We start from the raw sequence: 26074 nt of genomic DNA, 5'->3' as shown, positions 1-26074 counted from the left end.
GAAAGGTTAAAGCCTGCACTGTAAGTTCAGAAGTAACAGTCATAAAAAGTAGTACTTTTATGTGGCTCAGAAATGCTTGGAAAGGAGAAATGCTCAGTTTCTTTATCAGTTTTTGTTGCAGTTGGATTTTTCTTTCCATTTTCCTCTACCACAGTTGGGAACTTTGGCAGTTTTCTGTAAGTATGTATCACACACAGGCAGATGTGCACAAGTATTGCTGATGAGCCTTCCTCCCTTTCCTTTCAGCCTTCCCACTGGACTCTAACTTAAAAGATCAAAATCTTTATATTTGTATGCCATAACCTCTTCTAAGGGATACTGACATTCTGGTCTTTCCAGTTTAACTTCTTCTGTCTTCCTAAAACTTTTAAAGGTAGTTCTTCTAAAAGAAAATAATTTTTTCCTTTGGACATAAGAAAACATAATAATAGCTTTTATTACATAAACGAGAAGGCATTTAAGTGTGTCACCAGACTAAAATTTTGCTGCTCAGCCTTCAAGTTTTCCAATTAAACTAGGACCATTCCAAAAATCACTCTGCTCCTGAGCCATCTGCACAAGTACTTTGTACATGGTGTAGAGCATTTCTCACCGGCTGCTGCCTTTCTGTCAGGAGCCCACAGGATGGAGCATCACCCCACGTACCTCACTGTGCCACAAACCACAGCCTGGTACAGGCTGATGTGTTATTATTACATCCCCTATTGAAATGGAAATTTGACTGCAGCATGCAATGCATATGTAGAATTTAACATTAAATGTAGGCAAGCCTTTAGAACTATTAAAGAGTCGTTAAAACTGCTTGTTTCCTATGTATTTTTCCAGAAAGCATAACTTCTTCAATATCTCTCAGTGTGCTGTACAGGAGAGACAAAGAGAGAGCAGTAACAGAGAATACTGCCTTGAAATATTGGGCCAATTTGCTGCAGTACATAGGAACAGCTAAAAATGAAATTGAAGAAAAAAACAAACATTAAAAGCAAATTGGATAACCTTTCCCCAAAGTCATATCATTCATCCATTCATTTGAAAAGAGCATATGTTCAATCTGCTCCAGGAGCCATTGATGTGATGTTTGGGATTATAGCTGATCTAAGAGTGGAGCACTGCCAAACACTGCACCTTGTCACATCAGCTTTCCTTTATCTCATAATGCTTGAAAAACAAAAACAAGTTTGTGTCTCACCACCCTTGCTAGGAAACACCTTTGACAGCATAGCTAATTAGACAGACATCCATTGACAAAACCTTTAAACCAACCCAAACCACAATGCATAAAAGAGACTAAATCACCCTGGCTTCCACACCTAACTCACATTTCTGCATCCAATCAAAAAAAAAAAAAAAACACAAAAAACCAACAAACAAAAAAAAAAAAAAAAAAAAAACTAAACAAAAAAAAAAAAAAAAACAAAGTGCTGCCAAACTAAATTGAAATAAAAGTAATTGGGTTTTTTTCCAACTGAAGGATGTGTAAATAAACATAATCGCTTAAATAAAAGAAAGTAAGACACATTACACTATATAAACAATACACTTGGCAAGTTAATACATCTACCAGTATTTCTCCACCTTTGTAGGAGGGAAAAAGGCAAACTTCTAAATCTTAGGTACATTTTAAATAAGAAATTTTACATCTTATTAATGAATTACAGTGCTTTCTCTCTATTTTTAATAATATAGTCTTTCATCAAAAGGGACCTTTAAGAGATAAGCAGGCTCAGCTTGTCCATATTTATGTTTTGTCTTTCCTTCTTTAAGTTTTATTGAAATTCTGTGGTTATCAGAAGATGCAATTTTTCTCACGTTCACCAAAAGGAACATGAAACACTCCTGAATTGACTTTCTTCTCTCTTACATCTGTGACCACTTCAGTTACCAGGTAAGTCCTTTTTCCAAATTGGACTGTCTTTTTGCATTAGCCTCTCTTCCTTTGCTTGTTGAAAGACAGCCATTAAATACAGGTTAACATTAATTATATATAGAAAAGAGTCAAGATCATTATCCTGCTTGCTTTACATTTTAACACATGCTTCAGTAAATGGAGCAGGAATATACTGAAAATGCTGCAAATCCTGCATTGCAGACCTGTTGTAAATACAAAACTGTATTGTATTCACAATATTCAGAACTAATTGTGTGAGGGATGATTCTCGATCAGAAGCTGTGGATAATCTACTGGACATGAAACCACTTTATTAGCAATTTATTTAGAAGTAATTTCTAAACTACTATTAACTAAAATACTTACACCCATATGTTACCAGAATAGTTAGAACTTAGAGAGAACCAGAACTATCAAAACTACATGTTTTTTTCCCAACATTATAATTTTCATTTTTCTTGGTTTCATCAAAATCAGCAATAGAATAGAAATCATATTAAACATTAATGTAATGCTTACTTTGGTTGGTTTATTGAAAAGACAGGCTCCACCTCCATTGTTTAAAAATTCATGATACTCTTCAATATCACATTCAGAGAACTTGCTTGGAAGATAGTACCTAACAGAATAAGGTAAAAGGATTACTTTCTCTGGTGCTTTTTACACTTGCATTTTCTTTTTTTTTTTTTTGAAACAGAAGAAATATAACATTATACTTTAGAAAAAGAATGAAAACATGCTGTTCAGAATCAGAATGACTGTTTGTAAATCTATCTGACTATTCTATTTCTTTCTATTTGAAAATCCTTGCAGTAAATAACAAGGAAATTTCAACAGTGACACAAAGCTCATGGAATGTGATAAGTCTAGAATATTTCACTAAGTTTTTACATGCCAAACAGCACAAATCTGATTACAGTGTGTAGTTCACACAAGTATGACTTGTTCCACTAACAGGCCTGATCTCAGAAATACATTTATTTCCTCCCATACAAACTGCAGGAGAAAAAGACAGCTTATGGTTTGTTTCTCTCTTAGAGGAAATGGTTCCCCTGACCCACAGAATTTTTATATAATAGAGTTATGCCATTTTAAACATGTTTCTAGAAAACACCACCTAACATTTCGGCTTCCCTCTGTCATGTGTCCCACTCAGTAAATTTCAGTTGAGTACAGAGTGCCCCTGAGGCACTGTGCACCATGTAAAAACAATGTGATGCAGAGAATCTTTGCATGGATCCTTTTCACAGGGAAATAACTTTTCCCAAGGCAACTGCAGTGATCTTTATACTCAGGTCCATAGTCATGAAAGTACTTATGCTTCAAGGAGATTTTGAAGTCTCAAGGGCTTTCCTCTATCAGCTCACCACTGGATATAAAAAATATTAGACAAAGTGCTATCCTGCACTGCTGGGAGAGATAGCTTCCAAAACATAATTGGCTTTTTTCCATCTGTAATGCTCATTAATTTGGTCTAAACACTACAGAGGCTGTGGATTTCACCAAAGTTCAGCAGTAAGCTAGGTAAATACAAGGCTTTTTCATGTACCAAATTATGTGAAAGGTTTGAGCTTCAGATAAAGAATTTAAAGGCCCCGACATGGGAATTTATAACTTTTATAAGAATCAAAAATGCCTGTCAGAGTGGCTTTTTCACTTGCCAAAAACCAGAAAAATCCCACCAGGTATGTTTTCGGGTATTCTAAGATGAAAAGGGCACACATTCACACTTTCAAAGAGGTTTGAATGAGACATACTTCTTTGCTCAAATTTTTTCTGATCACAAAGCTATTGTGAAAATTTGTGGATCCGTTCGAAATTAATTAAAAACTGAGCCCTGTCTATATCTAAAACTAGAATACAATGTAATTTATATCTAAAACTAGACTACAATGTAATTCATATGCATGATAAAAGACCTGAAATAAAAAGGCCTGTAATAAAAAGTGTTAGTGTCTGAATATACTTCAGAAAGCATCAAATTTCATCCAGCAGAAAAAATTTGCTGATTCACCAGTCATGTTAAAATCTCCCCAGTGACACTACACATGGGTATGAACATACTCAGCCTCCAATGGGGGCAGTTTTTCTAACAATATCACACAAACTGTGCAAGAAAAAGTGATAGAGATAGATGAAAGATTCCAACAAAAACACTGAAAATGAGACATGCCTCAGAAATTTGATTACAAGATTTCAAGAATTAGGGTATGCCATTCTTTCTGCAACTCAATAGCAATCTTGCATGAGAAAATAAGCTATGCCTGCTTCTGCTTCTCTGCAATGACCTGGCTTGACTGTTGAGCCTTGTGCTTTCCAAGTTAAATCAGCATTCACCAAAAATCCTCACATGCCCTTCTCATGAACTCACTTATTCTTACACTTCTTTAAAGGAGTCTCTGTATGGTATATACCTAATACTTTACTTTCTCATCTGAAAATTGAGTCATCAAAAATATTCTGCAGAGCCACAAAAAAGAAAACTTTTCACAACTTTCCTTTATGTCATTGTATGAAAAACATGACTTTTCTCCAGTGAAATGTCTTACCCCATATCTCCCATTATGCATCCAGACCACATGTCCTCACATTTACATTCACCTGCCCAAAAAAAAAAAAAAATAAAATAAAAGGTTACATCTTAAGTCTTGTGAGTCCAAAATAATACAATTATTATCATAAAAAGCACACTGTACTCAATTCCATTTCGTATTTCCAGACAAGTTGAAAAGAATAATTTGCTAGTTTATTGCACACTTTAGTTTAAGTGTATCAGTGCATCTTGCCAAAATTTTTAGAAACTCTGCATGATTCTATGCAATCCTGAGCTTTGAAAACATGTCCTGTTTTTCTTTCCTTCTCTTAAAGGAAACTGCAGTGTTAGCCTTCTGCACTTGCAAATCATGAGTCAGCTTTCTTGTCTTGTCCTGTGTGATGATACTCATTTCCCAAATTTTCAGAGTTAAAAAAAAAGAATCATTTACTTTTCTACTTTTTTAGTTCTCTTCTTTGACTATGGTAAGGTGATTTTGAAAATCTTCCCTTGGAAAACCCCAAACAATAATTCAGACCAAAAAAAAGCATGGAATGATCAATGAACACAAGGTAGTACAGCAGGATCTATCAGCTTTTTCCTCTGCTCTTCCTCCCTCCCTTCTTCCCTCCCTTGCCTGCCTCCCTTCCCCATGCAACTTCCTTCTGCCCTGCCAGCTGGAATCATTTTGCTCTGGTCTCAATCCTCCTCTTTCAAAGCTGTGTCTTGCTTTAATTTCAGTAGAAATGCTTTCCACTTGCATGTTCCATAACTTCTCTTACCATATACATGAACATCAGTTTATTGCTTCCATTTTAAAAGTACAATTAGAAAGGAAACAAAGCTCTAACAACTGCATTCTCCTCTCTCCCTACCAAAACAGTGTCCTGACCCTCTCAGCCATAAAGAAAGGGAGTCACCACTATTATAATTTTCACTTTTACCCTGCCCCTACATCCACTCAAAAATATGTGGCTGGAAAATGAATACTGAGCGTGTCTGTAGGATAGAATATCAGTCCTACACTTCTGAGTATTTTAAAAAATAGTACTACATAATCTGCAAAAAACCCTTTAAATGCAACTGCATCTCTGCATTATATAATGTCTTTACAATGCCTAAAAAAAAAATCCACTAATCAATAGAGTAATTTATCTTTCAAAATGTAGGCCACATAAGCACACACAGTCCAGTAAGTCCATACTCCAGTTCATTATCTAAATTGTTTCAAAACTGTATTTTTATTTTAATCCTTTCAAGCTGGGACTTCATATAACATGGAAGGGGGAAGGCGAGGCGCTTGTTGTGGGCAAATGGTGGAGATTAAAGCATTGCAGGTAAACAGGCATAAACAAGGAGCTGAATACCAAGGTTACAGCAGAGAAGTGGGAGCAGTACGGTACCAAATACTAGATATTTGGGTAATCTACAAAAGGAAATCAATAAAGGAAAACAGATAAAAAGTTGTATTGTTTGAGCTGTTCTATATACCAGTACTGAGGAGGCTCTTCATTATACCCTGATCTAATAATGTATATTCCCACCCTCGTGTCATAAGATGGCAGCCATTTGGTCTGTGGGTGGGACACCAGTCTCCCTGAAATGAATGGAAGTAGCAGGCACCATTATGGTCTGGTTTGGATGAAATGGTGACACCAGTGCCGTCAGCAGTTATAAGCAGGACAATACTACAGCATTCAAATAGAGGAAAATTAGTGTGTCAGACCCTTCTCACATTATTGCAAGAAATAAAAATATTTCAATATTATGAGAAACAGAAGGATAAAGTATATATCAGAAAAACACTGATGGGACACTTTTTAAGATTTTTCTCTTGAGACAGAGTGAAAAAGCAAATAAAATTACCACTTAGAAGTTTTCTTCTGTCTGAGAAAATGCCAATGTTTTGGGCCAAGGTCTGTGCAAGGGTAACTGCCATTAAGTCTGGCTTTCCAAACTGAAAGAAACAAGCAAGGTAGGAAAAGTAATCAGTAACATACATGTATCTCAGATTCAAGTGAAGCTTTTCTCATATCAAGGCAAAAAAATGTAAGATCAGATACACAGTGTTAGAATTCTTACTTCAGGGTAGCTAGATGAAAACTAAACACTGGCTTATAGACAAGATAAGTAAGAGAAAGTCTGCTTCTCTCTTGGCATTGTGGCTGGAAATATGAATGACAGGATATTGCAGAATTTGCTTAAAAGTGTATTTGAAGTGTATTGACTTTATTCACTCATCACTCTTCATTGAAGTGTCCCTTCTATAGAGCTGCAGTAAGAGTCTACATCAGCAAAAAAAAAGAAAGCAAAATATTTTGAGGAACATGTCTGCACTGATGAATTCCCTGCAGATAAATTTCCACCACTTTTTGCTCATGCCAGTATCCCCACCTACCTCATTCACACCTCCGCCTTTAAGCAAGGAGCAGATTCCACCAGTGTGGGCTACACCACTTCGACTGCTCTGAAATCGACTCCCCCTTTGACAAAAACGAAAAGGAAAAGAAGTTTACCCTGCTCAGTCCACGAGTTTTGCACCTGCCTATTCCAGTATCTATCCCTCTGATTTCCAAATGAGAAGCTGCCATTTGCAAATGCTGGATGCCACCACTACATTGCAAATTATGCAAAACCAAATGGGAAAAACAGATAACCAGTCACAAACCTCACATGACAAGTTATCTCCAGAAAACTTATACCATCTTCCCTCCTCCTTTTCAGACTACCTAATATAAGAAAAAGGGGACTACTTTGCCAAACCACATGGATCTGCCCAGCCTCTTGTTTCTTGACATTCTACTGCAGCAAGTGCTTTCTGCTGGCACATGCTCCAGGCAGAGTTGAGGAGAGGCCACCATGCTCCCAATGCAGGGGACTAGTGAAACTACACGTGTCTAATTGGGCAGTGCTGATGTGGTAAAACTCAAGGGTAGATGCATTAGCAGAAGATGCAGTGGTAGGTGAAAACTCCCTGGAACTACAGCCAATCTCATCCAAGGAACAGATGTACTCTGAGCCTAAATATAATCAGCTCTTTGGTGCTGACCACATCAGCATGAATGACTGCCAGTTACTGGAGACAAAATATACTCTGCTCCACCTGAGAGTACTGATCCATCCAGCAAATTATTTTTCTCAGGTGAGAGGAAAAAACATCAAGAAGGATCACAGTGGGCTAACTGTGCTAAAGGTGGAAGCTCATTTGCAACCATTGTACCATCACACCAGCTACCCCCACCTCCCAACTTAGCTGTGTTTCACTCACAGACACAATTTCAGAAAGTGCTGTTTCTAAACAATCTATGAATGCAATACGACAATAGCCATTGGTGGTGGTGCTATGGATAGCACTGGAATTAGCATTACAGTGGTATCCAGAGTCCCAGCCACAGACCAAATCAGGCTCTCTTTTGTCCTAGTCACACATTCACAAAAACCAGACTTCCCCCTCAAAGACTTTACAATGTCACCAGAGAGGACACACAAAGGATATGAGAAAACCTGATTCCCATTTAAGAGATGAAGATCTGAGACACAGAGAAACCAAAATCTGCAAGCACCACTTGCAGATCTTACTACCTTTCTTCAAGGCAGAAATCAGTGGCAGTAATTAGGTATGTGCAAAAATTCTGAGGGTGGATACCCGGCTTGGGTATCCTGGAACCCTACTGAAGTCATGTGAAGTGAGGTGTTTAGGTTAAGTTTATTCTTACAGGCTCCTAAAACAGTCAGCAGAGAGAAAAAAGGACTCCAACAGAGATATTAATCTGGCATGTCATATGTGAATCAAAAATCTCAGCCATGTATCTCTCCTGTATTTTTGTAAATATATTTATTTACAAAATAAAAATTTTGCAATCTTCTTATTTTCAAAACAAGATACTTAGAGAAAATAATATCTTCTCAGTTTAGCATACTTATATCTCAAATGTCTTGGGAGAACAAACTGTTTTGAGAATCTGAAACACTTCAGTAATCTGCAGCATGCAGGTTATTCAACAAAGTAAAGCAGGCCATAGTGCACTTCAGCAGAAAACCTCATTGGTTTCAAAACCTGCTGAAGAAGTCAATCTCTGAGGTGGAACCATGCATGACTCTTCATATAGCTGCACTTGTGGAACAGGTGGTTGCACAGAATAACAAAGGATTACAGCACATGCAGCTCAGGCTTAGTATGTTAAAACTAAAATAAAAGTCAAACCTCTAGTTTCACTGGCAAGCAGTTTCTGCATTGATTTTTTTCCCACCTTCCCATCCAAAACTTTATTTTCTGAATTATTGTGGATTACACACACAACAGAAAGAAGATGCATCAGCCACTTGTGAGAAGCAACCCCCAAGGAAAGAAAAAACCCCAGTAATATAACATCACACAAGGTTACGTACGAAAAAAGGTGAACTGCGTCACTTTTCTCTCTGATAAAATCCCTCCTATATTTCATAAACTCACGAAGAGTCACCAAGGGGTTTTCAGATATGGTGAACTTGTTATCAGTAGCCCAGGTTTCCATGGCAACCAATACTATCCTCGTGTTAAGTTGCTCTTTATATATCTAGTACATTAACAGAATGAACAAATATATTATGTCAAATAGAACAAAGATGAGGTTTACTGCTTTTTTTTAAGAGCTTGCATTTTTACATAACTAAATATTTCACTTATTCTAGCACACTTTGCATTCTTGTAGGTGATTTTATCTCCCTTAACCAACAAACACGGAAACCAGGTAAAACCAAAATTTTAAGCTTAATTCTTCAATCAGTTCTCCTAGCCTTCTCTGAGCCTACACAGGCAGAGGTACATAGAAGAAAAATGTGATTTTTAAAAAATTACTACATTCCAAATAGATCAAAGATTTTAATTTAATGGTTGGCTTTTATAATAGCCAACTCACCCAATGACACACAAGGGCCCTCTTATGTGGAATAATGATCTACAAAGCCATAATTTTTCATTGTTGTATACGTCTACAGGAGTATTTCAACTCATGCTGGCTGAATCACAAAAAAAGGGACACCCTTTCAATGCTGCGTTGACACTCCACACCAAATACTTTCAAGTATTTTCTTCCTCTAGTAATACTTTTCTTTTTCTAATACTTTGCTGCAGTGAGGTGCAAGAGCCAGCAGCTGGTCTGATTTAGCACTAAATATAGTCCACACAGTTCACCTGTGTGTCCCTATTCTAACTGATTTACTCAAGTGCACTTTTTCTGGAGAAATTTTAATGCATTAGAATTTCAGGTTGTCTTTTGGGTTTAAAGTTGTCAAAACAGGGATCCTGTGCTAGAAATTGTCATATCTAAGGTGCTCTTTAAAACTCCGACTCAAGGGACCAATCCAGCAGGATACTTAAATGTTTAAAGCCACAAAATAAAACCCCTCTGATGCTTTATGTTAGACAAAGGCTCTATAGGTGAATGATTGTGGTTCTAGATGAAAATTTGTAATCTTCACATACATTATTTTGTTATACCGTGAACTGACAACTTCTGCATCTATCATCAGGAGAATCTTATGACTCATCTTACACGTAAAAGAACATACAGTTGAGTGATACTTACCAAATCAGCCATGTTCACAACTGATTTGGCATAGCTGTTGGTATGGCCAACTGACAAGCGGTGCTTTTTACACTGTGAAACAAGCACAGACCAGTGACAGGTACAGATTTCAGAAAAACAACATCCAATTCCAAAACACCATGAAGTAAAAAGCAATTATATCAACAATAAAGCCCCTGTACGATGTTTTGTCTCTTGTGCTGAGTGTAATGTTAATAACCAATAGTAGAAAATTGCTCAGAAATGCACATTACTGATATACTTTACAACAGCTGTTGTGAGGACATATGAATGTCCTCACAACTTCTTTAGAAAGTACCCTAGAATCTTTACTGGAAAATTACATAAGAACAGGAACATTCTGTTAGTCTCTTCTGTTGCCATCATTATTGTTGGCAACTTTAAAATTAATCACAAAAGCCAATGCAGAAATTAGCAACAAAAATTTCCATAGCTGAGACTCCTTAAGATCTGTTATCCCAGAAGTGCCTGCATATGTGTTTTAATCTATCAGGCTCCTTTTTTTTTCCAATTTCCTGTTTTAAGCTGTTTTCTGGTTTTCTTCTTGTATAGTTGCACACTCTATAAAGCCATAGTAACTGGTTCAAACCACTTCAGCAATCAGACTCCAATGGCACCTTTAGTGAAATTTGTAATGCAGTGTTATAAAAATGGCACTAGAAACAGCTGTCCAGGTACTCCTATTTCCGGAAAAAAAAAAAAAAAACAACCCACAGTTATGAATGAGCATGAGCATCATGGACATGAAAATCACAGGTACATCAGAAGAATTTAAGACAAAGTGTACAAGATTTTCAGAAATGTTTTGCCATCTTGTGCCCCATGATGCTTGATTTTGGAATGAAAATTGTCCATATTTTCTGGATGTTAGGATCTTTTAGAGGGCAAGAAGTTTCCCAGAACTAGGGCATAGAACAGGCATCCTTTCAAGCAGGAATGGGGGGAAAAAAACACCAAAAAACAAGGAAGTTAAGCCCACAGAAAATGATATTTCCTTCTCACAGGAGGAAATTATTTGGCTTCTTTGATCACTGGCACTCATCTCAGAGAATAAACTAACTGGACTGACTCTTGCAGTAGCTGTGATTAGACAAAATTAGGAAACATTGTCCTTGAAGAAAATCAGCCTGAACAGATAGGAGGATTCCAAGGGAAATGCTGTGGCTTCAGGTCCTTATGATCAAACACAGTTACACTGATTTAAGGAATTTTCATCCAATATTATTAATTTAATCCAAGAATTTATTCCTGTGTTCACCAAACTGAGCTGGTGGAGGAGTATGCTGTCTAAGGACAGTGGCACACTTTTTGTACACTTTCATGTCTATTTTTGCCAATTCAGGTATTGTGTGAGAGAATTGCTTCACATTACAGAAGAAGTAGACAAGATTTATAGAAATATTTTGATTTTAAAGCCATAAGGTACCATAAAAACATCTAATGTCACCAGTCAGATGGGCACTACCAGGCTGAACTTCATCCAGTTACTTCAAGAGGAAATCCATTGTTTGTGTTTGAACCTACCTTTGAAAACTGCAAGTGATGAAGAATTTGCCATTTCCTTTGATATTTCTTCATTAAATGATTAATAAATCATCTTCACTGATATAAATATGTGCTTTTTCCCACTTGAATGAGTCTGGCTTTTCCTCAACACACTGTTATTATGTGTCTTTCCACTATGTTAAAAACCCCACTATTCTCCCAGAGAAAGTATAAAAGTTTAACAAAATCATTTTCTCTACATTGATTGGAACGTATCAAAAAAAATCTGGTCACTGTTAATCTCCCCATTCTCAACAGCTGCTGCACAACTGAAATAACTGCACTATGGATAGCTGAGTGCCTGTAACTAAGAGAAATGCTCAGGAAAGCCAGAAAGAAAATCATCAGCTTAAGTCACAGTGACATTAGTTACTTTCTGAACCTTCTTTCTGATCCTTGGGCCTAGTTGCATTCTAGGTGAAATTAACTTGTCAAAATTCAAAACCAACTTCATCGATAGTAAATGAGACCATAATCTCTTCTATTAAGGACATACTGAATTTATTCTGGCCTTATAGTGTTCTTTATTGTTATGCCCTCTGGATAAATTAAGACAATTTGATGCTAATTGTAAGATGTTGAAATGTGTCAGTCTTACCATTAGATGATCATTTACAATCATCAACTCAATGTATTTTGTTTCCTCTTCAACTTTACGGGGAATCTGACGAACCTATGGAGAGAATGTAACTCTTAGAGTCTAACAATACAGAGAGAGTGTAACTGGTAACAAACATCTGCACTTAGTGGCTTCCCCACTTTAATAAACAGAGAATGAAGTCTCTGTTTAGAATATTTATTTTGAAACAAAATTAAGTGAGGTAAAGTAGCTACTTGTCACTATTACAACATAAAAAAATATATAGGTTTAATTATGGGAGTTTCTGATAAAACTATACTCAAAATTATCAAGATTATTTTATCTACTTTTTTATTTGCCATGTAGCAGTATATAAAAATTTTCTAACTCTTCAGGTAGGAAATGTCCAAGAGCACCCATCAATGTTTAGCTTACATTAGACAACTCTTTTTGTATTAACTGTATTGATATAGAGATCTCATGCCAAACCAGCAGGAGCAGCAGGACTCCAGCTGGACAAATTAACTCAGCAGACATGAAACAAACTTGATGGCATGTTCGTTATAAACAAGCATATTGGCACATACCTGCCTTTTCCTTCTTTTGTGTCTTGGCCTTACAACAAAATTCTGTGATGTAGTATTCGTCTGCCAGAACTCTAAGCAGAAAACACAGACAAATACATGGGATATTTACAAAATTATAGCCCAGCAATTAGTGACCCTGATGCAACATGACAGTAGTATGGCACTCTTCAGCATTTCAGATGCAGCATCAACTCATTTTTTCAAGTTTCCAGCTAGAAGGGAGGCAAGACTACAGATGCTTCCCAGTAACAGGGCTCTTATTAAAAACTCTACTAGTGATAATCTGGGTCTGTTGAAACAGATGATCTGTGGGTGTCACGCTTCAGAAAGCAGAGCAGATGTTCTATGCCAAAACTTCACCAATACTGGGCATGAAATATTATTAGCATAGTGCTTCCATGGAGTGAATCACATTTTCAGGAATTCAGCAGACATTCACAGAGCTCTTGCAATAGCTACCTAAATTAATAAGAAGAGTATGGAAGGCAGAATTAATGCTTTAAGACGATTATATTCACAAAGCAAAATATGTCAGAGTTGGGAGAAGCCTTACAAGATTTTGGCAATGCTCACTTGCCAACACAATATTCCTCCCTGCTAATCCCTCTGTGTCTTTAACTTCTTAAATCTCTAAACGTAAGCATCAAGTAGTTTATTCTTTTGCCAAATCCTTTTCACCAAATCTATTACTAGCCCCTCATGGAAAAGGACACATCATAAATTAAGCAGAAGATAACACTTGCTCTCATCCTTTCAAATGTCCAAGAAGTAATTTTCCATCTTTAATTTTAGATTCATAGTCCCTGCCTCTCTTTTCTCTACACAAAATAAAGCTCTTTCCTTTTCTTGTATAAATGTGTTTGCTATTCGCATAACCCCAAGAAGATCTTCTTGATTCATGCAAATTAAATGTTTACAGTTTCTAAGTTTGTAATAATGTCTTTCTCCTTTCACTGTTTTCCCTCCTTTGTGCTTTCTGCACCTTTGGACATCCTTTCAGTTTCAAGGAACTGAAAATTTCTTTCAGTGTTCCAGTGATTTAACCAGTCATGCAGAGAAGTAAATAGTCCTATAGTGTTTATAGGACACCCCTATAGTGCTACAGGATGATGGAGCTGTGTAAATTAAGGGACTTCCAGTTCACATATCTTCCAGTTCACATATCCAGTAAACAACTTCTGCTTGTTTTACAAATTCCTGACCAGTTCAGTTTTGCTGGTGAGACAGGCTAGTTTCTCACAGCTTCACATCCTGCTGTACATTAATTTTAAAATTTCTGCATAAGGTTCAAAAACAGGATTAAAAACCATGCTGATAGGAATTTGATAGGGCTGCCATATCAGCAAAATCTTAAAACACAAAGCTGAGTTGCCCATCTGACAAGACATTGCCAGGCCTAAATGATAATCTTAACCAGGAGTGGCAAATTACTAATAAGACAAACCAGGAAAACAAAGCATGACTGTATCGTCTTGTGTAAATTAGGGACTATACTGTCATTTTGGTATGTGAGGTTTGCAGATAGCTTTTCATGGAGCAACCTGGACAATCACAGGCTCTCTGCTTAAAAATGTTTTCATGGTTACATCAATGCACTTGAGGACTTTCTTTAGAAAAAAGACCACGGATAAATTAAATCACACCCAAGCTTCTTATTTATTGCTTAAAGACTTGTAGATTTTGAGCTTGAACAATGATGAGAAACTAAATCTTGAAAACCTTTTTACAATGTTTTTGATTATGCTTTGTGTATGTTAATTAGTTTAGACACACAACTGGATCTCAACCTGTCATTTTTGATTTTATAACATGCTTAATGAAACTAGTAAAAATAACACTTTTCAATCAATAAAATAATAATTTATAGTATGTATATAGGGTCTCAGATAACTTTACCAGCAAATGTGATTATTTTACTCACAATCAGAATTCAGTCATCTCTAAGGGAAATGATGCAGCCATTACCATTAACACACATTAACACTGCCTTATAACTCACAAGATGGATAAATGTACACAGGTTGCATTTCCAGCCAAGGAGCCTCAGGCAAAAGAACATGACCAGCAAAATCACAGGGAATGTTGACAGTTGAGAGAGCCTAGCAGATTTTTTGATGGCAATATATTACCTCAAAAAAAAAAAAAAAAGTAATGAAGATTCACAAAATCATAGAATCATCTTGATTGGAAAAGATTGTTAAAATCAAATCCAACTGTAAATCTAATCAAGTTGCACTAAATAACGTTCCTAACTGTTGTATCTCCATATTTTTCATGTGATCCCAAAGTAAAAGGACATCTGTTATGTATTATTTGAAAAACAGCACCTTTGATAACATATTGTTATCTAAAACCATGCCAGGGCATTGTAGATCTCAACAGAGAGTGTGAGAAAAAACACAGTCTAGTAAACACAAAGTCAAATCCTCTAAGTGTGCCAAGTCATCTGTCCAAGCTTCCTTATTTAAAATCCTCATTATTCCTCAGACCATTGCAAAGTACAGTACAATAAATTCTTTTCTGCAACAGCTTGTGGGGTTTTTTTAATACACAGGGAGCAAAAGAATGAATAAAGTATATTGCTATTTAACCATGATAGAATAGTGTGTGCTTTTACTATCACTGATACTGAGTAATCCCTACCACTTGAATTTTTTCCCTTTCTAACACCAGTATTAAAACTGGTGATCTATCCAGTTCATTCCTAAAGCAGTGGAAAGGCTGAGTGGAAATCTTACCTTACACACACACTCTTCTAAAGATAAGAGAAAAATCTTGGCTTCAGGCAAAATTTCATTAGGCCAGTCAAATTGATAAATTATGAGAGTAGCTATGATGATATATGCCAGCACAGTGCTTGCTACTGCTAACAGTAATTTTGTTGTAGTACTTTCAAAAAATCAATCACAACAATCCTTTTAGCAATTAACTGCAAATGTTAATTAAAGAAAAAAAAGTCAAGTCAAGACAGCAGTCTGACCTCTCCAGACTGGCCAGGAAGAAATAGAGATACTGGTGGAACTCTCATCCTTCACTGGAGTTCTGATTATGTATGGAGGATGACTTACAGAGAGATAAATTGAATAATCACAGACCAAAAAAAATGGTGGATGTTCTAATGAGGCTATAATGTTATACTTGTACTGTAATTTTCACTACAAACATCAGAAACACCTTGTCAAACAAATTTACAAAAACAAGTATGGGCATGTGGGAGAGTAGACTGTGAATTAAGTCTATTTCTCCAGAAATGGGACCCTAAACATAAAGTGATGGAAGATTAGCACCCTCTACCTTTCATCTACATTACAAATACTTGCATAACTGAGAAGACTAGGACTCTGCAACCAAATTTTCTAATTTTTCTACCATCCTGTGATTCTAATTCAATCTAGATGGCAACATGTCCCATTATGTCACGTACTGGGCTTTGTACAGCAAATCCAGCAACTATTTATTTGTTATCTGTAGTAAAATCAAAACTGTACAAGCATATCTGGATTTTTGTGGGAAAACAAATAAACAAAACAAGACCGTGAAACCCTAGTTTGACAGTTTTTTGAAAATCAAGAAGCTTTTGTGGAGGTGAAAATGAGGCATTTACTTGCAATTAATCCCTTTTCATAATTTTAAAAGCAGAAAACAATTTTATTCTATAATCTTGAAAACATAAAATTCACTATTAGGAAATCTTATAAAACAGCTTATAGATAGTAAGTACCAACACTAGCAGTATCTTAGCTTAACAACCTGAGATAGAAGACTTATTTTAAACTCAGCATTGGTTGCATTATTTCCAATCTTTGGAGTTATATGTCCTCAAGAAAAGGTGATAAATGATGCACTCTATTATTTGACCCTATGTTCAATAAATTGCTCTCATTACACTATCATCTCTGCAAGCACAGGTAGCAAGCATGATATGTGTGTAAGGTGCAGGTACACAGGAAGTTTTGTGACCCAGAAGTTAATGCCTTGCACAAATGTCATGAGCCTTTTTGCTCATGTCCCTTCATCCCAGCTTTGCCTCTACCTTGCCTGGGCAATCATCATCACAGGACAGGAGGCACCAAGCTGGGACACTGCTTTTGTTTGGATTCAGACAGATTCCTTCTTCAGAACCGAAATTAAGGCAACCCAGGTAGCAATTTCCTTTTTTTGTTCTTTTCTCATTAGCTCCCTGAATGATTCTACTTTGCTTAACAACTGGCAAGCCTGCACAAACTGTGCTCCAGGGATGGACCCATCTGCGTGCAGTACTCGGCACCCTAGAGATCTCAGATCCAAATGTTACCACAGGACAAATAGTTTGTAACAAGGTAACCAAACATCTGCAATTCTCCTGAAGAAATCAGACTGGAAGTGGTTTCTACCAAAATGTCAGTATCTACAAAGTACAGCTATGTTTATCTAGGATATGCGTTGTAGGGCAGGAAAACACATCTGTAAAACTGGGAAATCCTTGACAGAATGGGGATATGGCACAACTACTGCAATTTTAGCTTCAATTAACAAGCCAACCTCTCAGATGAAAACCCATTTTTTTAAAAATATCTTTTCTCCCTCCACACACAATATGGGCATTCATCACTACAAGCACTTGAAACCATTTCTGCCTCCAAATTCATCTGCACTGAAATGCACAGCCCTCATCATAGCCAGTACCGTGAAAGATGCTGATCAGACTGGAGATCAGAGTCACTGAACAGAAACTACATTGGGCAGCTTCTTGTCTCCCAGACTCATGCTCACTCCATAGTACTCACCCTGTGTCTCAAAACAAGAAAATCTCATGAAGAGTTATCAACCACCATCAACGTGGTGTTTATTTTCATCACCTCTAGGCTACCTCAGTCCTTTCCTCTCTACAAATACCAGCATATAATCCAGCCCACAGACCACATGACCTGTTAAAAGAAACATGCATCACAACCTGAAGGTGTAGGAAAGGTTTCATTCATTGGATTCAGGGTTTTTTTATCATTTCAGATTCTTTTCCTGTGCTTTCACTGTTTCAAAATGGGAGGCTTTTTCAGTGTTTTTTTATTTGTTTGGGTAAAAGAAAGTATATATAACAAAACAATATACTCTCAGAAGATGATCGAGCAAATACAATCAACAAATTTGGCCTTAGACTAAAACACTCAAGTCATGAATACTAAAAAATCATACCAGACGGCAGGTCGACTGAAGGAAATTCAAACAATTTGGATTTGTAAACAGAGTGGAAATGGAAGTCATCCTGAAATAGTAAATAATTGCCCATATTACATCAGGAAAAATTAATCCATCTCATGAGCATTAAACAGACAATTCCAATTTTTACGCAACACATACCCCAGAGAACATGCAAGTTGCAAGGCACTTTACACTCTTCTTTTCCCACCTGCAATGTGATGGCTTATGCCACATTTAACCACCTTTTATATCTGAGTACCTCAAACACAGTGGCTGAGCACATAGAGCTAGGCCTAAATTAAGCTCCCAGAGCTGCACAGGGAGAGTCAATGAAAGTCCCAGGAGCTGTTGAACTGGAGTCAAGGATGAACCAGGAGGAGAGTGATATAATAAACCCAGAGCAGTGCCAGAGAAGGGGACTGGGCACTCACAGGCTCCAAGAGACCCTCCTCTAGTGCTGCAGTGCTCTACAGCCAAGAGCTACAGACCACACACATATAGACACATCACCGTCTAATTTTTGCAGGTCTGCTTTTGTCTGTGGAGTCTCACATCCAAGGTAAACTAGTTGGGAATGAGAAGATAACCCTTTGGTCCCATGGCCTTATGCCTACCCTATACCCATGGATGACTGCAGTCAAAAAACACAGCGGGACTACTATAAGTTCTACTTACATCTGAAGTGTAGTTTTCATCTGGTTCAATAAGGTAAGTATGATTTCCATCATAGAACATCCCACTGTCAAGAGCAGGAAATGTAAATACAGATTTAATAAACAAACAGTAGTGCAACATGGAAGTAACTTCTTAAAGTTAATATACTTTGACAATTTAAATAGTTGAGAAAGGAAGAGTTTAAAATGGTTTCAGGAACTGAATGCAATCCTGGATCAATCTTTTTGTTTCTTCACTTTAGAAAGACAGATTTTCTCCTGTGGTGAAGCAGACTTCTTTCTCCCACAAACCTTCTCTACAATGCATTTAAACACAAAATGGACTAATTTAACCAACTGAAAATCAAGTCCAAAGCCCCCAGTCCATGCAGGAGATATCTACCTGCAACAGATAAATAAGGGATCTGTCTTTAGGAACATATATTTGGAACACATATTTGGAACACATGCATAGCTTTCCCCAGATAAAAATAGCATTGAATTGAATTGAATTTTCCTTAGGTTTTAATGGGTCTTTTATTAACTCTTTCCTTAGCATTTCATTCAAATAAAATGTTGATACAAATATTATATATTCTGTAAGAGCAGAAAAACAAATGTTATTTCTTATATCAATACATTCTGATCTCCAACCAAACCACAATATTTTTAAATAGTTTTCCCTTTATTGCAGTGGCATACACACATGGCTGGGATTAGGCTGTATCAGCATGTCCTTTTCAAAGGGTCTACTACTACTAAGGTGTTTAAGCTTGGCCCTAAATAGGAGCTGTAAGTTCAAATTTGGCACATAGCACACAACAACAACAGCATGAAAGTGAGATTATTTATTTACTTACCTTACTTACCTTACTGTTAAAAACACCCAAAACTAACAGGAATTACAAGCAACAAAAACAGATCCTTTTCTTTTTTCTTATGCAGTAATTTTTTATCAGCAAAATTGACATTCACAGAAGTAACCTGGGTTACTGACTGTATAACATATATCAGGTATGAACATAACTACAATGTAAAGCTGCTTCACCTTTCAAATTATATGTGCCTATTCTTTAGAAATAAATACTATCTATACAGTTTAAGCAAAATATTCTAGCATCATTTCTTTGCTTGGAAATAAGATTGGGGAAGATCCTGTAGCTCTTTATCAGTCAAAACTTCCTTCCCTCTAATTGCAGCTTTAGTTAAGTAGGGTCTGCAAGTTGAAGCGCTGTCAGCGAAGAGCTTCTCGTGAGACTGCTGCTCCCAGCAGCACTGACCTCTGATCAAGTCACTCAACAGTGACAAGAAAAATAGTCACAGCTGACCTACAGACCTGACCTTCCCACTCAAGGCATTCATGGCTCTTTTCCCACCAGCTACCATAGACCTAGTGTGCTCTGAATAAACCACACGCTCACGGGTGTGTGAAACAGAAAGCAAAACATTTCAAAAGCCTGCATTTTGATGATGTGTATTCTTCAGACAATCACATCTGTTGCCGTGATAGTGGAATTCACAGCAGCAACGGCAGTTTTTGCATTCACCACCAGCCGGCAGCAAGATCCCAGCCGTGCCCGCTGCCTGTGCCCTCGGCTCCCAGCCCGGGCTGCGAGTCGTGCCTCACTACAGCTCACTCACATCCCAGCAACCGCCGGCCTTTGCATTCAAAGTCTTTCTTGGGCTACCTCATAGGAAACCGTGGTTACTGCATATCCCACCGAAAACAAAACAAAAATCCAAGCAAAATGGCTTGCTCGAAGTTAAGGTTGCAGAGATACATTTGTCATTAGCCAAGTCATTAAGAAGACATCCATAATTTCAGATATTCTGTCAGCCAGATGTGATTGATTTAACAATAAAAGGAAGGATGCAAAGCAAACATTACTAGAAGAAGAACTCGTAACTTATGATTAAAAATCCCCAACATTTTTTCACATGTATGAATAATTCTGCTGTTACTGGCTGAGATCTAGAGGTACTAATATGCAAAAGAGGAGACTGGCATGACCATCAGAAATATGAAGCTTGTTATTCTCTTAAAGGCATCTGTTCTGTCTTGTGTACTTCCTAAAATTCATTAAAGCAAAGCTCCTATCCCACAGACCTTACGGAAGACAACTCTGCCCAGCTGCCCTTATTCCAGCAAGATACTGCAAAATGTGGTTTTAGCTAAGGAGCTCTGATTGTCAGTGTGAGTTTCTAGTAATTACTTATAATTTAAAATCAGCTGTATAGGAGCTAGTTGCAATGATGGAGATGCAGTGTCAGAGAATGTGAGTTTAATACAGCTCAGGAAACATTACTTTCTCATATTGGATGTTTGAAATACCAGCCTGATTAGAGTAACCTTGTGTCAAAGAACTCAGCTGAAACTTTTTTATATCAGGGGGAAAATGGAGGGAGGGGTGGGGAGAGGAGACAGGGAGATACCTCTCAAGAGAGAGCTGAATTATATAATGAAAAAAATGCATCATCTATCATGTAACTTTAGAAGGGACCAATTTGGATATCAGGCCATTGAAGAATACAGAGCAGCAGGACAGTCAGTGTTAAGCATAAACTCACAGAAAGAGAGCAGGAGAAGACATATGCAGGCTCTCCTTTGTTTCTGCTTTTTCTCCTAGGAGTTAGCAGGGGCCAAGACCTAATGGATCACTGCTAATGGAAGCCATGCAGTGGCTCAGGATGCATTAGGAAGCTGCTATTTTTAGGCTCACTGTCCATGCTTCAAACTGGGCTCAAGTTTCTTGAGCTGCACAGCTGTAAATCAGACAAGTGAAAGGATGACAAGTCTTCTGCATGCATTCTCCCCTTCATACCAAAGAATATACAACTATAAAAGAAAGACACTACTCAAATAAAAGTACTTATATGACTCAAATAAAAGTACTTATATGACTGAACTACAGAACAATTGCAGATAGACTATAGACTGAAGAAGATTTCCGTCAGCATCCACTCTGCTTCCACAAAAAAAAAAGTAAAGCTCATGTGACCTCCACACAGGCTCACTTGGTGCCATGACTTTTCAAGCTGATGTCAGTATTAGTAGTGCTGAGATCCTGTAATTCCCAGATGTGACAGGCACTTGGTTGATCTGAAAACCTGACTAGCATCATTCAATAGTGCCAAAAGTAGACAGGTCCAAAAGATGCACAATCCATACACAACTTCATGTAACCTTCACTTGACAGAGCCTTTAATTATAAGTAAAATTATGTACTTCAAATAGAAATTATTGCGCCCTCTTATACCTTTTCTTCTAGATTTTTCAAGATTTTACTATATTAAAGTTATTGTCCCATACACACAGCTTAAGGCCAGAAATTCTGTTAACAAAAATGGATAATGCAAGATAAATTCTAAACTGACGTTTTCTTTGTAAAGAGACTAGAAAAAAATTAAGTATACATCATTATAGCAACAAGAAAAGAACATAATTTCCACATAATTCACTGGCATTGTTTTTATTCTTCTAGAATAAGATGTTTTCAGCTACTTCTACTCTGCTATCTCTATAATAAATTATCTTAAAACAATACCTGGCCACTGCCATTAGTCCTCAGCTTTGAAAAAAAAAAAAAAGGAAATTTTGAAGATTTTTGATTTCTTAATATTGGTGACAAACTGGTAGGAAAATAAATAGCACTTATTTTACTATATACATGTATCATTTTACTGTAAACAATTTGATTTTGCTTAAAAGAGTGATAAACAAAGGTCAGTAAAAACAAAACAGCAGACTTACTGTAATCCATGGCATGTTGACAAGGCAACAAATGATACAGAATTTCCTCGAATTTTTCCCTGATAATAGCAATGTTCTCCTCCCTGAAATTGGAAATTGAGACTGTAAATCCATGGAACATTCCACAGCATCACACTTCATCCTGTCAAAGACTGCTTTTTCATAAACACTTTGCCAAGCCATTGACGTGGCACCAAGACTTGACTATCACTCATAGGGGTGTTCATCCCATCTTCTTTGAGCCTTGGTTTGGTACTTAGATAAGCACCATCATCTTGACACTGTACACCAAATGGTGTATTTCACAATTCCAGTGTGAAATCCCTGACATCCTGAGGTGGATTTCAGAGACAAATTACTCCAGAAGTGCTCATCTTTCTTCATTGACTAGAAAAAGAGTTGGAAGTAGGGGGCTTAGACTCAACATCTGCTCTGCACATGACTACATCAGACAGGATGAACTCTGCTCTGAGGGTAAGGCAATTTCCTTCTTCTAAGGAGAAAGGTATGCTAACAAAGTAATAACAATGCTTGATTGAAAAAAAAGACCAAAGCAGAATAGTCACTAGCACTCCAAAGCTAAAGGAAATTCTAAAAAATAAATAAGTAGTAGAGGAACATAGTGAAAATGAATATTTGCCTCTTCTCTTCTGCAAACAAAATGTAAACCTTTCAAATAAAATCCAGCTGACTCTACTCAAAAATATCCCCCCTGGTTTCACTGATAGGGCTGTAAGCCCTACTGGACATGCAATACATTTATTCAATATTGCATAATATCAATATTTGTATGCAAAATTAGAAAAACAATTCAAACATCCCTTAAATTCTCACTGACACCTACTCTTCAGAATAACTTACCTATTAGTGTCTCAGCAAATTCAGCTATGCTGTAATGCACTAACATTGGTTAAAGGACTATGAAGGAGATTTTCAATGCTTTTCTTTTTTAATAGCATTTATTTACAAATACTTCTTCTAGCAAATGAATAAATAATCTACCTAGCCTAATGTACCCAGCCCTGTGAATATTTATGTCCATTTACCAGAGGGAGGGAAAGGCATTACAATAAATTGTAATTACAGCTTTTTCAGAAGCCAGCAGTCACTTGCATGATGCATAGCACAGTCATTTTAGACATCTGACATTAAATGCTTTTGGATTTTACTTTTTAAATATGAAAAAAAAAATAATCAAGATCAGGCTAAAGGTAAGAAAACATGTAGGCTATGCTGGCAATTTTGTGTTTTGATCAGGAAACCCTGTTCTGTTTTCTACAAGATGTGGAAACTATTGTTGAAAGCAGCTACAATGTATGGGTGCCTCTGGTTTGAGGTGCTCTCTTAAGAGAGTACAGGAGCCTGTTTGTTAGAGCACAGCTGCTCACAGGGAAACAGCCTTGATCTCAGCTGGGTCAAAGGAAGTCCTTCACCACACTGACCTGCAGAGCAACCACCATGCTGCTCACCAGGGACACCTCTCTGCTCAGATGTCTGAAGTGAAACTGGTGCCACGCAGGTAGTGTTGGACTCCCTACAGGTGTATGACCCATCACCCCTGGGTCAACGTTTCTCATGACTATCAAGAACTTGGGACGCAGATCAAGTAACAGTGAAAAGGAATTTTAATTTCTGCTTTGCACTCGCATACATTTTAGCCACCAATATCCTCAGTTAATTTGATTTCAGAGAGACTATATCCTTCTTTGTTTTTCCTGAAACCTTGGCTCATTTTCTCCATTTTATCCTCCTTTTCTACACCTATTTACTTCCTATATGTTAGCTACTTTAAGCTCTCTTGACTTGAGATTTTCTTTCTTTTAGTCGGTAGGGTGTCCCCCACTACAGGATCATGGAACTGATTAAGATTTTCAGGTCCTTTTGGAATATATGAATAAGAAGTAAACAAAGAGAGACTCCAGTTAGCAAACAAAGCTATCAATCAAACTATATGGATGATCTAAAGTCTTATGAGCAAAAATATACTCTCTAAAGAAAATTCCTGATGTAGCATTCCAGTTAAAGATATAACTGGAATAAGTGCATGGATATGGGAATAATACTGGAAAGACTATCAGTAGGGAGTTGTACAGACTTCTAGCTGTGGCAGGAATTTGGAGTAATTACACAAATTGGTTTGTTCTCAGAAAATGTAGTTAATATGTACCAGAAATAGAATCTCAGGCTCCATTAGTTTGCAAAACCATGTCTTTTCAAAAGGAGGAACATTTTTTCATACTAAGAATCCAGTCTGTGGCTCAAAAATGTGATTTGATCTTCCAAATGAGAATCAAATAAATTTCCCATGACAGTACTTCCAAATTAATTTATTCTGTAATAAATCCATGGGAAAAAAATTATGCATACAGATCTAGAAAAGAAAAATATAAGAAAAGCAGCTCTAAATTCTTGTCTGGGAAAAATACAATTGAGATACACAAATTCTACTCTATTTAGTCAAATCAATTCAACTCAGCAATCTACCAGAGTTCATGGTAATTCTGGTGGAGACAGAAACACAACTATGATCTCAGTCTCAAGGACCAGTTCTTATCACTACAAAACATTCCTTGTTATATGCTAACATCCAGGAGATATTTTTTATGCATGTACTTATGTTCCTATCATTATAACATAAGTCACTTCAAACCAGTTAATAAAATTTACTTAAGCTAAAAAAAAATTATTTTCACTTCATTAAATGAGGATAGTATTTTTCCAACTACTTGATGCATGTGATTACCTGAGGCGGTTAGAGCATGGTGCTAATAACACAAAGGTTCTGGGTTTGGCCGCTGTATGGGTACTTAAAGCTACAAATTCTGAGAACTGAAGTGTTCAGGAAACCACTGGATGTGGCACTCAGTGCCATGGTTTAGTTGGTGGTCTTTGGTCAAAGGTTGGACTTAACGAACTTGGAAGTAATTTCCAACCTTAATGAGTCTATGATTCTATGGTTCTGTACTGAGAGTCAGGACACATGACGGCACTCTACAGGGCAGGTTTTTTCAAGCACGTGTAATTTTGGGCAAGAAGTTCAGTGTTGTTGCTTCACTATAGTGCTGAGGCTGAAATTTTGCTGGGTTTGACATGTACTAAACCTGTTTTATAGCAGGTGGTGCCATAAAATGCACTGTATTAGAAGAGAAATCACAGTATGTGAGAGACCTAACACCACCAAACACTAAATATGATTACCATATCTATCTTCTTTTACTCTGCTCTTGGAAACACTCCCTGAAGGACTGGGGTTGCTGTTCTTATCTATTGGTATCTTCAGCAAAGAGACAAAAGCTGGGGAAAAAAAATCTTCATTTTTTTCCTAAAAATATTCAGGTCCTATATGATAATTAAGACTTCCCTTAAAAGCTGAAATAAGCACCAACTACAGTTCAGTCCAGAACATCAAGGGTCTTTTGTGAAGAGCTATTGGCTTCCCATAGCTAACAGAGCCTCTCTCTGCTCTCTCAAAAGCAATAATTGCCCATCTCAGCAAATCAAACCTCCACACTGGCCTTTGCCAGCTACTGGGGAATGGTCCAGCATCAGATGAGAGGAAATCAGACTGCTCTTAAAGATATGCCAGTCATAAGGGTGAGCAACACATTTACCCACTTCTGCTCTAAAATTGAACCTGGTCACTCTAGAGTCTGGGAAAAAAAAATAGGCTAAATGTCATCTCCTATGAGACAAGGTCAGCCTGGTTACAATGGCCGTGTCACAAACCTGCAACACACACCAGCAGACCTTATACCATATCTCAAGGTAGGCTAA

At 37.1% G+C, this 26074-nt stretch overlaps 1 protein-coding gene across 4 annotated transcripts in view; it reads right to left on the bottom strand.

Moving 5' to 3' along the window:
• The window catches only part of ADAM22 (ADAM metallopeptidase domain 22), a 68621-nt gene extending 46245 nt beyond the window's left edge, over window positions 1–22376 (bottom strand). For all 4 annotated transcript variants that reach the window (XM_053985526.1, XM_053985673.1, XM_053985447.1 and 1 more), the window contains exons 1-11: window positions 22301–22376; window positions 18572–18635; window positions 17891–17960; window positions 12719–12789; window positions 12150–12224; window positions 9986–10057; window positions 8808–8974; window positions 6817–6901; window positions 6285–6375; window positions 4435–4486; window positions 2405–2504 (exon numbers count right to left, since the gene is read on the bottom strand). In XM_053985526.1, coding sequence (XP_053841501.1) covers window positions 2405–2504; window positions 4435–4486; window positions 6285–6375; window positions 6817–6901; window positions 8808–8974; window positions 9986–10057; window positions 12150–12224; window positions 12719–12789; window positions 17891–17960; window positions 18572–18631 — 843 coding nt within the window. In that variant the 5' untranslated portion in view covers window positions 18632–18635; window positions 22301–22376. The remainder of the gene's footprint in view (window positions 1–2404; window positions 2505–4434; window positions 4487–6284; window positions 6376–6816; window positions 6902–8807; window positions 8975–9985; window positions 10058–12149; window positions 12225–12718; window positions 12790–17890; window positions 17961–18571; window positions 18636–22300) is intronic.
• Between the last annotated feature and the right edge of the window lie 3698 nt (window positions 22377–26074).

Source organism: Vidua macroura, chromosome 1 (genome assembly GCF_024509145.1).
Source record: "Vidua macroura isolate BioBank_ID:100142 chromosome 1, ASM2450914v1, whole genome shotgun sequence".
Classification (NCBI taxonomy): domain Eukaryota; kingdom Metazoa; phylum Chordata; class Aves; order Passeriformes; family Viduidae; genus Vidua; species Vidua macroura.
Note: the sequence above shows the minus strand (reverse complement) of the source record. Positions and strands in the feature narration are given on the sequence as shown.